This window comes from Puma concolor, chromosome C1 (assembly GCF_028749965.1).
Source record: "Puma concolor isolate L17-30 chromosome C1, mPumCon1.1.hap2, whole genome shotgun sequence".
Lineage (NCBI taxonomy): Eukaryota > Metazoa > Chordata > Mammalia > Carnivora > Felidae > Puma > Puma concolor.
This window is the reverse complement of record NC_141674.1, coordinates 6,031,847-6,046,312: the sequence shown is the minus strand read 5'-3', so window position 1 is coordinate 6,046,312 and position 14,466 is coordinate 6,031,847. Positions and strand designations below refer to the sequence as shown.

Sequence of the window (14,466 nt, the reverse complement as noted above, 5' to 3'; positions counted from 1 at the left end):
AAAGGCATCTGTGGCATGAAAAACATTAGGTGGACCCACATTAGTGGATCGATATCATAACAACTATAACAACTAGTTGTATATTGTTGGATTTTAGGTTCTTTCCAAATATTTTCCATTATAAACAGTAGTGGTGAAAATTTATATATTCATTTCTGCTCACTCTCCCTAGGAATAGAATTGCTGAGTTAAAGGGTATGTCTGGATGTCCGGAGATTTTTAATGTACTGCTATTACAACTTTTTTGAATTAGCCCTCATGTACAATGGGACTTTGGCCTCTGCAAGTGGACTGAATTTGTGGTTTTGAAATAGAAAAAGCGTTCTCTAGTTAGAGCAGAAGACTTTACATCATCTTTGGATAGTAAATCTTCACTTCAGAGAATGGATCAGACACATTTGTGCGCTCTGTTTTTTATCTGCACTTAATGGCCTGGAAAGAGGAGCTAAAGCTGTGACAGATATTAGAGAGAATGTCTTCTTTCTAGTATGGAGTAAAATATGGATTATATTCTGAGACCTTAGTGGAATATGAATTCTGGTCAGCATTAACTTTTACAAATGATAAAACGTTCCAGAAAATTTGGTTGTCAGTGGTGCCTGTGTTTTTGTTGAAGGAACAGCCACATGTTGTCTCTGAAGTCCTAAAATCAGACCCACGAGGAAGTGGAGAAGAAAGGGAAAGCCCGAGTGGTGCCAGTGGACACTATCAACCTGCCCCCTACACACGATGCCGTTCAACTTGCATGAGAAGCTACCTTCCCTTACTCCTACTTGTGAAACCCTGGGTTAGAGTCACAGCTTAGAAACTTGACTTAGCTGTGACGTCTCTTCAGGGAGGCAGTTGTAGACTTTGTTCTGCTTTATTGTATCTGCCTCTGGGGATTAATTCTTAATCCTACTGGAAAGTAATAGTGTATGCTATCTAATCAGGCTATTTTAGTCATCCTGAGTTGAGCACTGCATTCTATGTTTTTATACACTTGTTAGGGTTATCTGCACCTTCCTAGCTTTTCCTATTAAAAAAAATTAGAATGGTTTTCCCAAATCATTGTTTTGGATGTCACTTTGTTCATGAATGTCATTTAAATATTTGGCCCTGTTTTAAAATGAAGATATTTGTATACATTGGCCAGAAAGGCCGAACCGTGAATAGTAAGTTCTTGGCCTGGCTCTTAAGCTACAGTCAAAGGTTTTGTCATTTTATCGTGCGTGGCCTCCATTCCCGGTGTCATTTGTGATCCATTTCATGCTCCACCTCCAGCCAGTACATTTGCCTTCAGGCTGACAGGAAGGATAAGGAGAGCAGGACCTCCTCCTTCAGTAATCAGTTTCCAGAAGTTGAAATACAGCAGTTCTGTTTATATCCCATGACCAGAGTTCAGTCATTTTATAAAACCAGCTCTAATGGAGGCGGGCCACGGGCCGTGCGAGGCGTCTGTTTGTAAGCAAGAATGCTATGATCCCCTAGCAGTCTCCACACAGACACTAAAACACAAGTGCAATTAAAATTATTGCCTACATATAGTTATGTTTTTATTTCCACGTCCAGCTCTGATATTAGATGGTGAGCTTGTCAAGGGAAGGACAGTATTTTTATTCATCTCAGTATCTCTAGCACTTAGCTGGTTTGTAGCTGGTGCCCAGTAAGTCTGTGTGTGAACATTTTATAAGTTTATGATTATGTTTCTTGTAGCATGTACGTATCTTCATTTTTTAGCTTTAATATAATATTGACAGGATTTGCCTTTACTACTTCAAATAGAGAAGTCTCATTTCCCCCCCAAAGTTCTGATTCATTTCCTCTCAGCAGATGTTCAAAACATGATTTTTACGAGGTACAGATTACAGAGAGGAAAAGTCTCATTAAGTGTTATATTGGCCCAAAGCGGCTGCACGCAGGTTTTGAAGCACGTTTGGCGCAGTTTCATGTAGAAAGCGGCCAGAGCTTCTTACACCAGAAGGTAAACTGAATCTCTCGTCATTCTTGGGAATCAAGGCGCATTGAGATCCTTTAAATACTGCTACCTTGCATAGATCTTTGCTAATTTTGATTCTAAAAGTGACAGGTAGATGGCGATTAGCAGAGCAGGTTACCAGACAGGATCCCCCTCTCCCCACTCCCACCATTTTGGCCTGAGAATGATGTAGCAGATTACCAGACAAGATCCCACCTTCCCCCCATTCTAGGCTGAGAACGATATATATGTTATAAAGCAAAATTGCCACACGTAGAATGCCAAGGAGGTAGGTAATTGGAAATCGTTGTGTAGGTGGAATTTTTTCTGCAAATACCTGTTGAGTACTTACAAAATGACATAATTCACAGTGGGCTGAAGATCTTTAATGGAAATCTGAGGTCTCCATATTTTTTCAGTCATGTGAAAGTGAGTAGAGGTTTTAAATTATTTCTGAAATTTCTTTGGTCTTTGACTTTAATTTTAAAATAAACACCTGGCCAAAAACAATAGTAACAACAACGAAAACCCAAATTAAAACAATAATGATTTAAGGGGAGAGGGAAGAGGCACGGATAGAATGAGAGAGTCAGGGAATAGGTTTCATTTGTTCTTAGAAGTTTATATAAATTAAAGCTGAGAATAAATTTGAGGCCTGGAGTAGTTTTGGAATAAGCTAGTAGAATTTAATGAAGTATGTTAGATGTCAGCAATAGTATTAGTGACATATCGATCAGTCGATAACATAATACAATCTTCTGTATCTATAACTTTGTGCAAGGCGTTTTGTGGAGGTGAGGCGGGGCAAGATACAAAAGTAGACAGGATTCTAGTTCTTGATCTTTCATTTTATAGGGAGAAATTACTCAAGTAGGGTTGTGCGTTAGTAACTGGCAGGCAGTGAGTGGGCAAATACTAACTGAATAGGACAGACTATAAGTTGGTGATACTGCAGAAAACATGAAGGACCATGAAGACCTTGATTTGGGTCTTGGAATTGGGGCAGAATTACAATAGGACCAGGTAGAAGCAGAGCATCTCTAATAGGGGCAACAGCATGAGGGAGTTCATGGAACAGGGCATAATGTGGTTATAGGCGATTCAGGGACCAGTTAAGTAGATGTAAATGTCCACTGAAAAAGAATGAAAAGAGTAGCTTGTGGTTTTCTTTTCCTTCTCATACTTTTGTGTGAATTGCAATTTGTCAGTCAGTGAATGACTCTGGTGGTTATAATTTTGGGGTAGCAAATTCTGGATGCTTGCCTTATTATTGTTTGGCTCTTGATTTGATAAGTTTCTTTTAAGGCACTTTTTTGCATGCCTTTTTCTCCGTTAAGTGTTTCTCACACAGTTGTGTGGATGTTTAGGTGACAGACTGATCACTCAAGAAGAGAATCACTCATGGGATTGTGTGGCCTGGTAAATGAAACCCAGGTAAATTTCTGTGAAACAGAGTTATCAGTCTCAGAAGCAATTCAGTAGAATATTAATATGTGTCGTGTACCTTGTTTGTAGATCTAAATCCATATGGTAAGTTTAACCTACTTTTAATAAATTTCAATTAATGTCTGCATTATGATTTATTTGAAATATATAAGAAAATTGTTTAATAGTAAAAAAGTAGGAAATTTTAATCTTCAGTGTTGCTAGCTAAAAAAAAACCCACAATAGAGCATCTCTCTGTCAGACTGAGAACTAAACTTTTATTTTCCCAGCCGTTAGTTATATTTAAGTCCTAACTCTTTCTGAGAAGTTGGTAATAAATACTTGAATGGGAAGAAATATTTTATGAACATACACATTAGTCTTACAAGGAAGGCTTATAAGATGTGGAGCCTATAATGCACACACACAAATAATTGGTGTGGGAAATTCTGTAGCTTGATGCTTGAACTGTGAAACAGTTGCTTTTACAAAATTGAGAGCTGCAGACTACAATTAACTGTCATTAATTTCCTTGAATAGAAATATGTTCCATTTACTGTACAATCAGGAGCCAGGCTTGAATGAGTTTAAATAGATGAAATCTAAATTATACTGACGGTCCATTAAACACTAGCAGAAAAACCGTAAAGAAAATGGATTCACTATGATACCAGTTTATAATAAAATCATTTGCCAAATAAGAATTATAGTCCAGGCATTGTGAATTCTCCTGTGTATTTCCAGTGAGCACTGCAAATTGGTTGAGCCATTTATTGTGAAGCACAGGCTCCCAGCGCATTGTTTTCTGAGTAGGAGCCAGCAGTGTTGCTTGAAATCTGCTCTGCAGGACATGACACCAGATCAGACTAGCGATTTGTTTGTTGTCAGCCATGTGGGGCGAGAGGAGCCTTCACTCCAGCCCACCACTGCTTGTTTCTTCCTGTGATTACTGGGCAGAGTGTTCCTACAAGTGTTTGAACTCTTATCTGCGTTGGTTTCCTAAATGTACATGTTTCAGCCATGTTCCAGTTTGTAATCTTTGCCGTGGGGACCTGTTGTTATTTTCATTAGCGATCAGTCATCCTCTCCTAAATAGCAAATTTATAGCAGAATTCGGTTGTTTGATAGGATCCACTGATTTGAGGGTGGGGTTGTCACCCACCTTCTCAGGCACTAAAAATGTAGGTACAGTGTGGCAGCAGGAGTGAGAGTGGGCTTGAAATCCGCCTCCTCCATGTCTCTGGCGCCCTCACTAACACACTTTGCTTCCATGGGGCAAGTGCCACTGCTGATTTTTAAAGGTAGATCCTCCTCTCCCCGCTAGATTCTGTGTGTTCTCTTACGGCACAAAAGCTCTGCACAAACACAGTCGTTAGAAACTGTAAGAGAGATCCACATCACTTAACCGGAGTTTGGATGTTAAGCTGCCTAGGTCTTTTTCACAATTGGGATTCAGTGTGGATCACAAGGAGGGCTTTTTAAGGAACGTTTGCAGAAGGAAATGGTGATAAGAGTGCTTCAGACGCTCTTTGCTTGAGTAAGAGTGTTACCCTAGGGCCAGTCCTCAGAGCTTCAGTGTAACTGGTAAGATTGCTGCTGCGGGCGGCATGATCTTGCTTTCTCTTGTTTTATGGAGTTTTCAAGCCCATGTAGCGTATGATGGATTTGGGGGGGGGGGGGCGTGGTGGGCGGGGTCTTGCTGCAGCAGTTATTCCAAAACCTCAGCATCACTTCTTCAAGTTAGAAAGATGATTGTTTTGGATCAGTCTTTAAGCTTTGGATGTTCTAGACGATTTTCTGACATCTAGAGGAGGAAATGAAAAGTGGGAAATTGGAACAGAGTCTCTTTTAGTTTATGACCCGCTCCCCCCACCTCCCGGCTGTTTTTTCTCATCATCTAATTTCCTATTAGCAGTGAGGATAATGACAGATGGATATCTGCTAGAAGTATATGGTCTTCTGATTTTGGATAAAAGCCGGTGTTAGCTTTGTAGTGCTAGTTGGGAACCTGTAGACGTTGGAATACATGGAATTTAATTTTCATGAAGTTTAAAAAGGAAGGGACCAAGGATGTGTTACTTGAGATCTTTTTTCCACTGAGTTTAGAATCTTTACGATGTTGCAGGTCAAACATAGGATAAAGGTAAACACTTGAGAGGATTTCACTTACTGAGGTTCTGTTTTCCCAGTTTTTGTTTTCTTTTCTCTTTTTAGTTCTCCACTGTTCCCAGACGATGTGTCCCTTACACACTGAAGAATCTGGTAGAAAACTAAAAAGACATTCTTGCAGTTATTTCTTAAAGAAATATTTATTAGAAAATAGCATCCTTTATGTTCATACTGATGGAGAACAACATTCTTTTTTTAATAATTTTTAAAAATCTTTCTTTTGAGAGACAGAGACAGAGACAAAGTGTGTGAGCGGGGGAGGGGCACAGGGAGAGGGAGACACAGAATCCGAAGCAGCCTCCAGGTCCGAGCTGCCAGCACAGAACCCAACGTGGGGCCCAAACTCACGAAACGCGAGACCATGACCTGAGCCGAAGTCGGACGCTCAACCGACTGAGCCACCCAGGTGCCCTGAGCAGAACAACATTCTTATGAGGCTCTCATAGAACTTCTTTTCTGTTTTTGTTCAGGTCATTTGTTCCTTGTGTAATTCTTGAGTATTTATTCTGGAATGTAGTGTATTGTTAGATACAGAGTGGGGAATGGTGATGGATTTGACTGTCGTACGGATGGGGAGGCTGCTGAAGCGGTGAGAGGGGCTCCTCCATCAGAGGCCACGCTCTGTGGATTGGGATTTCAGTGTTGTTTCTCGCATGCGCGTAGAGCTGCATTACCCTTTTGTATGTTGGGCATTTGGGAACACCCGTATTAACTAGTGAGATACTTGTAGACTTTTGATTCTGTCACAATAGACCAGTCGGCTGTTACCTCACTGAATGGTTCAGTGTCTGGGTAGAGGAATCCTGTGTAAGAGAAATGGAACATGGAAGAACAGAGCAGTCCTGAGAGTGTACCTCCTTGTCCACCACTGTGTCACCCAGCTGGGTCTCTGGGAAATTTATTTGTGAGATAGTCTGTTTATGCATGCCGCCCCCCCCTTTTTTTAAACAGGTAGAAGATTTTCTATTGGAAATTATATTGGAGTTCCTTGCGAAGGAACGAGAAGGTATTTCAAAGATTAAGAAGCAGAAACACATTAACAGGAGGGAAATTCTTTAAAGGACAGAGCACCGTGGCCAAGCACTGCCTGTGCATTGTGACCCCAGCTTTTTTTTTTTTTAAATTTTTTTTTTTTCAACGTTTATTTATTTTTTGGGACAGAGAGAGACAGAGCATGAACGGGGGAGGGGCAGAGAGAGAGGGAGACACAGAATCGGAAACAGGCTCCAGGCTCCGAGCCATCAGCCCAGAGCCTGACGCGGGGCTCGAACTCCCGGACCGCGAGATCGTGACCTGGCTGAAGTCGGACGCTTAACCGACTGCGCCACCCAGGCGCCCCGTGACCCCAGCTTTAATGCTGGGCTCACAGCGCTGCTTGCCCAATCAGTTGGTGAAGGAGAGTGTCCACTGTACTCTGGGAGGAGGCTGTCAGGAAGATCGCTGACAGGTTCTTTGTGTTTCGGGATGACAAACTGTCTGATGCTTCAGGCTGTGGTTTTTACCCTTGAGAGGACCATGCTCTTGCTCTATTTACATAAACCTGCTGATTTGCTGAGGGTTGTTGAAAGCAGAGAGGGCTTTCTTTGCCTTGAGAATCTGCCTTCATGTTTTGGCTGACTTCCTTCCCCAGCTTAGCAAATGCTCTGTTGTTTGCAGATGGCACAATAGATTCTTGGACACAGAGCTTTGTTGAGGTTGTGAGAAATAGCCAAAAACGCCCCTGCTCAGTATCATTGCATAGATCATGGATGCAGGATTGAGGTCACTCAATTGTGTGATCCATTCCCTGGCAGAGGCTTGGTGTTAAGAGAGCAAGCCTCAACCTAGACCCGTGGTTTTATTTCACACACCCCTGGTAGAGAAAAAAAAATTAGTTACCATGTATTGTTCGGAATAATTGATACCGATGGTAATGGCCTCACTCATTTTTCTGGCCTATTTCAGGCTTGCTGATTTTAAGATTAAAAAAATATATATTTGCCCTGCAGCACCCGTTTGCTCAATCTGGTAAACACGCATTTTCGTATGGATAATTTTGAAAATGTGCATTATGCACTTAATGGATTGCATCAGCTTTGCTCAGGTTTTTCAGAACTGCTAGCTTTGTGATTAAAAAAAAAAAAAAAGAACAGTTTCTTTCTTTCTTCATTTTTCTTTTCTCCTTTTCTCTTTACTTTCTTTCCTTCCTTCTAAGAAAAAAGGTGTCTGCAAGTACATGTGTTGGCCATGGGAGATTTTCAGGTTGAGGCTCATTGACCCAACTGACAGAAACCAATTTTATCACTTCAGACAATCTATGCACTTATAAACTGCATGAAGATTCTTGGCAAATCATTTTGGCTTTAAAAGATTACTGGGCATACATTCCAACTGAGATTTTAACATTGCTCTTTACTTATGTTCTCATCTTTCCCTTGCCAAATAAACCACTTTATTTTTTGTGCTCACTAAAAACATCTATATAAAGTTATTTTCTTAAATAGTTGCTTAATTAATGAGACAAGAGAGAAATATTTTTTCATTATGAGTATTTGGCCTCATTTAACCTTGTTTTGAAAATCATTAAGGTAACACTAAGTAGTTTATTTTTCCCTGTGAGACTTGAATTCCAAATTGTTCCTTAGGATGTGTTCTCTTTTAGTTGGACCATCCTAATTTTTATGAGAGGGTGATAAAGAAAAATTTGACTCTACGATAATTTCTCATGCTTTTACTTTTATAATGAATTTAAAAAGTCAGATTAAAACAGTGTATTTTTTTTTCCATTTTCTGTGGCAAGTTAGACATGGTAAAAAAGTTTATATTACCCTTGATCTTAGTGATTCTGTGTTTTACGATTACTTAAATAAAAGACTTTAAAAATTTTGTTATTTAATTATGAAGTGAGCTTATCTTTTTCATGTATAAGTTTCCAAATACTGATAGAGATCACTGGATGCAGTGACCTGTTTTATAGATGATTAGTCCTGTGCATTGGAATCTCCTATATGGATTTAGATGAATTTGGGTTGACATGGTAGCTTTTTAAACAGAAAGAGGTGACTTTTTATCTATTAATAAGGTATTAATAAGTAGATGTAGTAATTCCATGTGTCAGGTTTAAGGATCTTTCTCACTCGGCCTTGTTCCTAATGGCGGCATTCCTTGGGCCAAGGGGTGTGAGTCGGCCTCCAGGACTGCCAAAAGCTTGTTAAGGGCAGGGTTATCAGGGGCCATCCTCGACATCCCAGTTTATTCCTTTCCTCCCTTCTCTAAGAGAGTTACATCCAGGTATATTTACAGATAATCATTTTCCTGAATGTAACTTTGCAGTGAGAAATGAAAGATTATAGATTCTCTTTCCTTTTCCGGAAAGCTTTTTTTATATACAAGTTAATAGCTACTTTAAGTCTCAGAGTTAGAGGGTTTATAGTTACAGTGATTCTGTTGATTATGAAAAGTATACAAAAAGCTTTTTTTAAGAAGGGAGGTGTTGCCATTTCTTTACAGAGGAGCCTCATGAGAATTGACTGCCCGGGGAACGAACTCATTTTAAAGTAGGTGCTGGGGACATGAAGGAGTGAAGAGAATTTGGCATGGACAGAGTAATGGAGTTTTGGATACTATAGCCCAGTGGAGGTTGAGATGTAGTGTAGGACCAAAGCATCGTATGCAGCATGTGTTTTTGTCCAATGAACTTTAAGAAAGTGGAAGTCGTTAGTTAGGAGGTAACCCATTAGTTCTGAAGTCAGTGAATATAGTTAGGTGTGACAGTGTCAAGAGATACAGAAGACAAGGCTTTTCCGTAGGAGGTGGGTGAAAGGAAGAGAGGGCCTGTAGACTAATTTGTGTTCAGGTTGAGTGAGACAGATACATAATAGGTATCTAGAGACTTGAAATACTGGTACTTGGTACAACAGGAATTGGACACAGAAATTAAGATCCTTGGGTTGTTCCAAAATTGTTCAAGTGCAGTGTTTTTTAATCTAGGAAACGTTTTTACTTGAATACCAAATTAGGGGTAGTGAGACAAACATCTGCCGAAGTGGGAAGAGTTCTCTTGTTTCTTAAGATGATTGGCATGTTAAATGGACGTTGCCTGAATATTGAGCAGAGTTATCTAGCATCCTGGACCCTGGAATAACAGAGAAAGTTCAGTCAACAGATTATTCCTGAGCTACTGTTGTACTTGAATGGAGGGATTGAATCTTTGTTGTTGAGTCTACATCCGAATAAAGAAATCAGTTTGGGACGTTCTGGATGCCTAGATGATTGGCATTCAGATTTCATTTTCTGGATTGACTGGGCTACAAAAATCCTGATGTCTTTCAGGAAGTTTCTTTTTTTTTGGAAGGAAGCGTCATTGGTGAGGGCTTTCTTCATGATCCACCTCTTACTGGGTCAGCTAGTGCTTGTGGTGGTACTGGACTGTCCACTGGATGGATGACTCCAGATTTCTGCTCCTTTTTTTGTTCTTGACTCCACGTGTGTGAAATAAGGCAGTAGAGGAATCTGCTTGTATTCTCAAGCATCTCAGTTATTTTAAGATACACTCATTGGGAAGGATCATGAGGAAGGATAAAACAAGTGGCATTTTGAATGTGGGTATCATGGTCGTTATCCCTAGAAAATTTGATGGACTGCAGATGCCTTTACTTCTTAGTAAATAATACATAGAGATTCCTATTCTAAGCTTTATGATGATCTTGGGTTGTCATGTGGAGAATTAGTTAAAGTCCCTTTATAGCTACTGCTTCCCTTAAAATCATTGCTTCCTTAAAAAAAAAAATGTGTCTTAACCTGCCATTTTAAAGACTTTAAACCAGCCCTTTAGAGGCCAGCTATCGAGAGCATCAGAAATAATTGCCCAACCATTGCCGTGTCAAATATAATTTAAGAAAGCACACTCTTAGTCCCTTGAGAAAAGTGTGGTTTGGTTTACTACATGCCATCTGATTTGCGGCCTTCTTTGTCTTTATAATTAGAAACCAAAATGTGTTTAGGTTACAATTTAATAGTAGTAAGTTACCCACAACAGGTTACATTTCTTCTTTCTGTTTTCTTGGTTTAGGCGAAAAGGTCATTGTAATGGCATGTTGAAGCTAGTCTTCTTCACATGTTTCATTTATTTCCTCACAAATTATTTACTAAAAGTAAAGTAGCCCCTGGCAAAGCCACTCCTCTTTCTGAAGACATGGGAGCATCTATCTGAGTAAGACATTCACAATTTTGTCTTGTGTAGCTGTGAGCAAGTAATTCCCCTGATTGAAGTGTTTCTGTCAAAATATGGTTGATCCCACGAGATTTCCTTCTCCCTCTTCTTCAGGTACCCCGGAAGCAATAATTGAGGCTTTATCACGTTCTTTTAAATGATCAGAAAAGTGGTCAATAAGGACCTCAAGTCAAGGGCTGTTTTCCTCCAGCTTACAGTTATTTGTAATTTACAATTCATCTTTGAAAATTTTTTTCCTATAAAAGAGATGTGCTTTGTCATTTGTTTATTTATGCGGTGGCTTTATGGGCCCTGTCTTTGTTCCCTTAAAGGTAAATGCCATTGTTTTAAATTTTCTTTTTCTTTTAAAGACTGTGTGTATATCGAGAGTCGGAGGCCAAACACGCCGTATTTCATCTGTAGCATTCAAGACTTCAAACTGGTAAGCATTTTTAATGTCTGTTGCTTCTGCTCTGTACCTTCCTTCTCTTTCCAGTTCCATGGATTGCTTCTTCCTGGTTACTGACTTGATAACCAGTTCACCTCTGAGTGCTAATTGCCTGGCTGCTGTAGCACACATGTAAGGCAGTTAGTGGTTTTATCCGTTTGCTTTTGTAACACTTACTGTTATAAAGCTTGTCCTGTGAACAACGTTTCCAAAGTTTTCATTTCTTTGGTAGCTGTTTTGGCCATAATTTCAGAGATTTTCTTGAGTTTCCGAAGCCGTGTGTTTCTTCTCAGCCATTGTGAAGAACCTGAAGTAAATATGGGAATTAGTGGTGAGTTGGAAAAAAAGAATACAAATGGGCCAGAGAGTAGTTTTTGGCGATGACTGTCTTTTACCTAGATATTTTGAGTGTATCTTGGGGTTGCCTGGTGTTGGAGGTTGGGGGAAGGAAGTCTGGTTTGGGGATGTATAGAGCTATAGTACCTCCCACTGCCAACCTGCCCAGTTTTAGAGGTGCTGGTATTGCCCGGTAGGTAGGCAAATCTCTGGGTTGTAGACTGGTGGTTCCCAGCCTTGGGGCTCTGGATCCCTGGATCTCAGCAGAGATTTAACAGAGGTCTGCAAGTAAACATTTTCAGTTTAAAATATGCCTCTCATGTGTTTGTGCAACTACTTCTCAAATATATTCATATGCTGGTGTGATTTTAAAGTGAAAAAAATTCACTTTATTTACAGACAATACACAGTTAAGAATCAGCTTTTCATGTGTTTTCCTCAAACATGGTATGCGAAATACCATCAGAGTACTGTCGTTTGGGGGATCTTTGGAAACATCACAAAGGTGTCCTTGTACTTGAAGGTTGTGAACCCTGTCTGCCTGCTTAGATACAGGGGAACCCTAATTCTTTAGTTGTGTACAGGTATGTATCCGTATCTGTGCATGCTCTCATTTCCAAAACCCTTTGTAGCTTGACAGCATTTGTGTTCTGACACTCTGTATGTGGTATGTGATACTTCAGTCTAAAGAAAGGTAATGTAGTCTGAAGAGATCTTTAACTGTGCGTCTCCTTTGTTTCTTTTTATCATTTTTAATGACCCCAACTACCCAATTAGTGTATTCCAATTTAGCTCGTTAAAAAATTGCATGCCATTTAATTTTCCTTATTAAAGTTTTGTTGCATAAGTAACACATGCTTACCGTTTTAAAAAAGTCAAGTGTGCCATTTGCTTCTGTGACTTCTTTATTCTTGGTAGGCTGCTTTTAATTTCCCTCTTGTGTTACAAGGAGGCCTTGCAGTTTAGTTTTGTAAATCACTTTCTATTCAAATTTTACATCAGTATGAAGTTTTAACATTTTTAGAGGTCTTTGCTATTTCTTACATATTTCCTCCCAAAGATTTCTTTTGCAGATGCTGCACTGATATCTGAAAATCGGGGCAGTGGTCTTGTTTCCTGATGAGCTTTCTTTTGCTTGTGGCTACTGCTCCTGTTCTGTTTCTGCTTATTGTCTTTGTGGGTGATGTTTTAATTTCAATTTAATTTAATTTAATTTAATTTAATTTAATTTAATTTAATTTAATTGTTTATGATTTTTTTTTTTTTTTACCACCAAATGTAGTACCAGTGCACCATGGAAAAGATATAGTCGTGAAATAAAGTTACAAACTTTTTTTTGTTTGTTTGTTGTTTCTTTTTCAAACCTATTAGATTCAGAGCGCTTTTTGTATAATTTTAGCACATTAGCAGGTGACTTCATGTTTGAACAGCGTCTCTTATGAAATGCTGATTACAGTGTGATAGTTGCTGTTTGGGGCAGAGGTTCCTGCTGAGTTACAGTAATTGCTCAGAGTATTAACAGCAATAAAAGCTGAAGCTTCTGTTGTCAGTATTGGTCTGGTACAACACATTAAAGCCGTCTGCAAAAACAGTGTGGGGAGTGGGCACGGTGTGTGAGTTGCACACTGCTACATCGCGTGTTTTTGTCTGAGTTCTATATTCAGCACATACGTGTAGTTGTTGTGTAAGAATAACAGAGATGGTGAAATACTGACTCCTAGAAAGAATGCAGTTATTGTCTGGATATCCACTTTCTTCTTTCCTTGGTTTGCATTTCTGCTTGTGAAAAGATAACTTAATAGATGAGAATAATCATAGATTTTTTTTTCCTTCAGCTTACCCAGGCTTTTAAGGGGAAAAGATGAACAGAAGGAAATATGCTTTGTTTCTCTTCAAGATTTTAAAAAGAAGAAATCGGAGTTGGTTTTGCCCACAGCAAATACCGTGCATGGCAAGAGGAGCGACGAAGACAGAAACCCAACAGCTTTGAAATGTTGTTGATTAATTATGTATTTTATCTTTTTAAGCTTTTTTGGTTTGGGGTTGTAACTGAGAGATGTGTTCTTTGTTTACAGCCATTAATTAGAATTAACCGTTTTACTGTGGTGAGTTTTTGAGCATATGGTATATTTGAGACTGTGAAAAGAACTGGGCAGATGCCCTTTGTGGAACACATTAAGTAAGACTACAGTCCTTAGCAGCAGTTAAGGAATTGAGAGGTGGGCCTAAGGAAACCTCTATGACCAGTCACCAAAACTAGCGTGATGCCAGTTAGTCGAACTGAGAACCCTGGGTAACATTTCAGGAACTAGTTCTGTGAGAGATAAGAAGGGTCTTTGCATTTTCTGTGGGGACCTGGGCTGTCCCCTGGGCTCTGCCACTACGTCCCGTGCAGTCGGAGTCCACGATAAGAAGGTGGTTGTCTCTGTGTGCAGGATTCCGTTACACCTGGCCAAGTGTTCAACAGTGTCCCCGTTCACTCTCAAAGGGGTCCTTGTTTTAGGTGATAGTTTACGTGGCCATCTTGCCTGGGGGGATGGGATCCACGGCTTCCTCTTAGTTCGCGTGCAACCATCAAAACGCATAGGGCCCCTCCCGTACTATATTGGTCCACCCGTTTAGACCCCGCACTTTCACGGGGTACGTGGAAGCTGTGATGGTGCAAAGTGATCGAGTTCCCAGCAGAACTGAGGGCACTTTTGAAAGTAGCACTTTTAAGGGAAGCACATTATGTGTTGTGTTAGGAAGCTTTCGTCCTCGTAGGCAGTGTTAATTTGATTGGGCTTCTTTGCACACGAGGAGACCGCCCTGGGTTTGTTTGACTACGACGACGAAGGGATCCGTGGAACAAGTAGTCAAAGCAGGGGCGCAAGAGACAGGAGAGGCGAGGTGGAGTGAGGGACGGTGCATGCTTCGAAGTAGGAAGAGGAAGGACCCTCA

The 14,466-nt window shown here is 40.1% G+C and overlaps 1 protein-coding gene across 5 annotated transcripts in view; it reads left to right on the top strand.

The window, feature by feature from the left end:
- Window positions 1-14,466, top strand: part of RERE (arginine-glutamic acid dipeptide repeats) — a 423,431-nt gene that overhangs the window by 183,121 nt on the left and 225,844 nt on the right. For all 5 annotated transcript variants that reach the window (XM_086715575.1, XM_086715574.1, XM_086715568.1 and 2 more), the window contains exon 3: window positions 11,114-11,184. In XM_086715575.1, coding sequence (XP_086571701.1) covers window positions 11,114-11,184 — 71 coding nt within the window. The remainder of the gene's footprint in view (window positions 1-11,113; window positions 11,185-14,466) is intronic.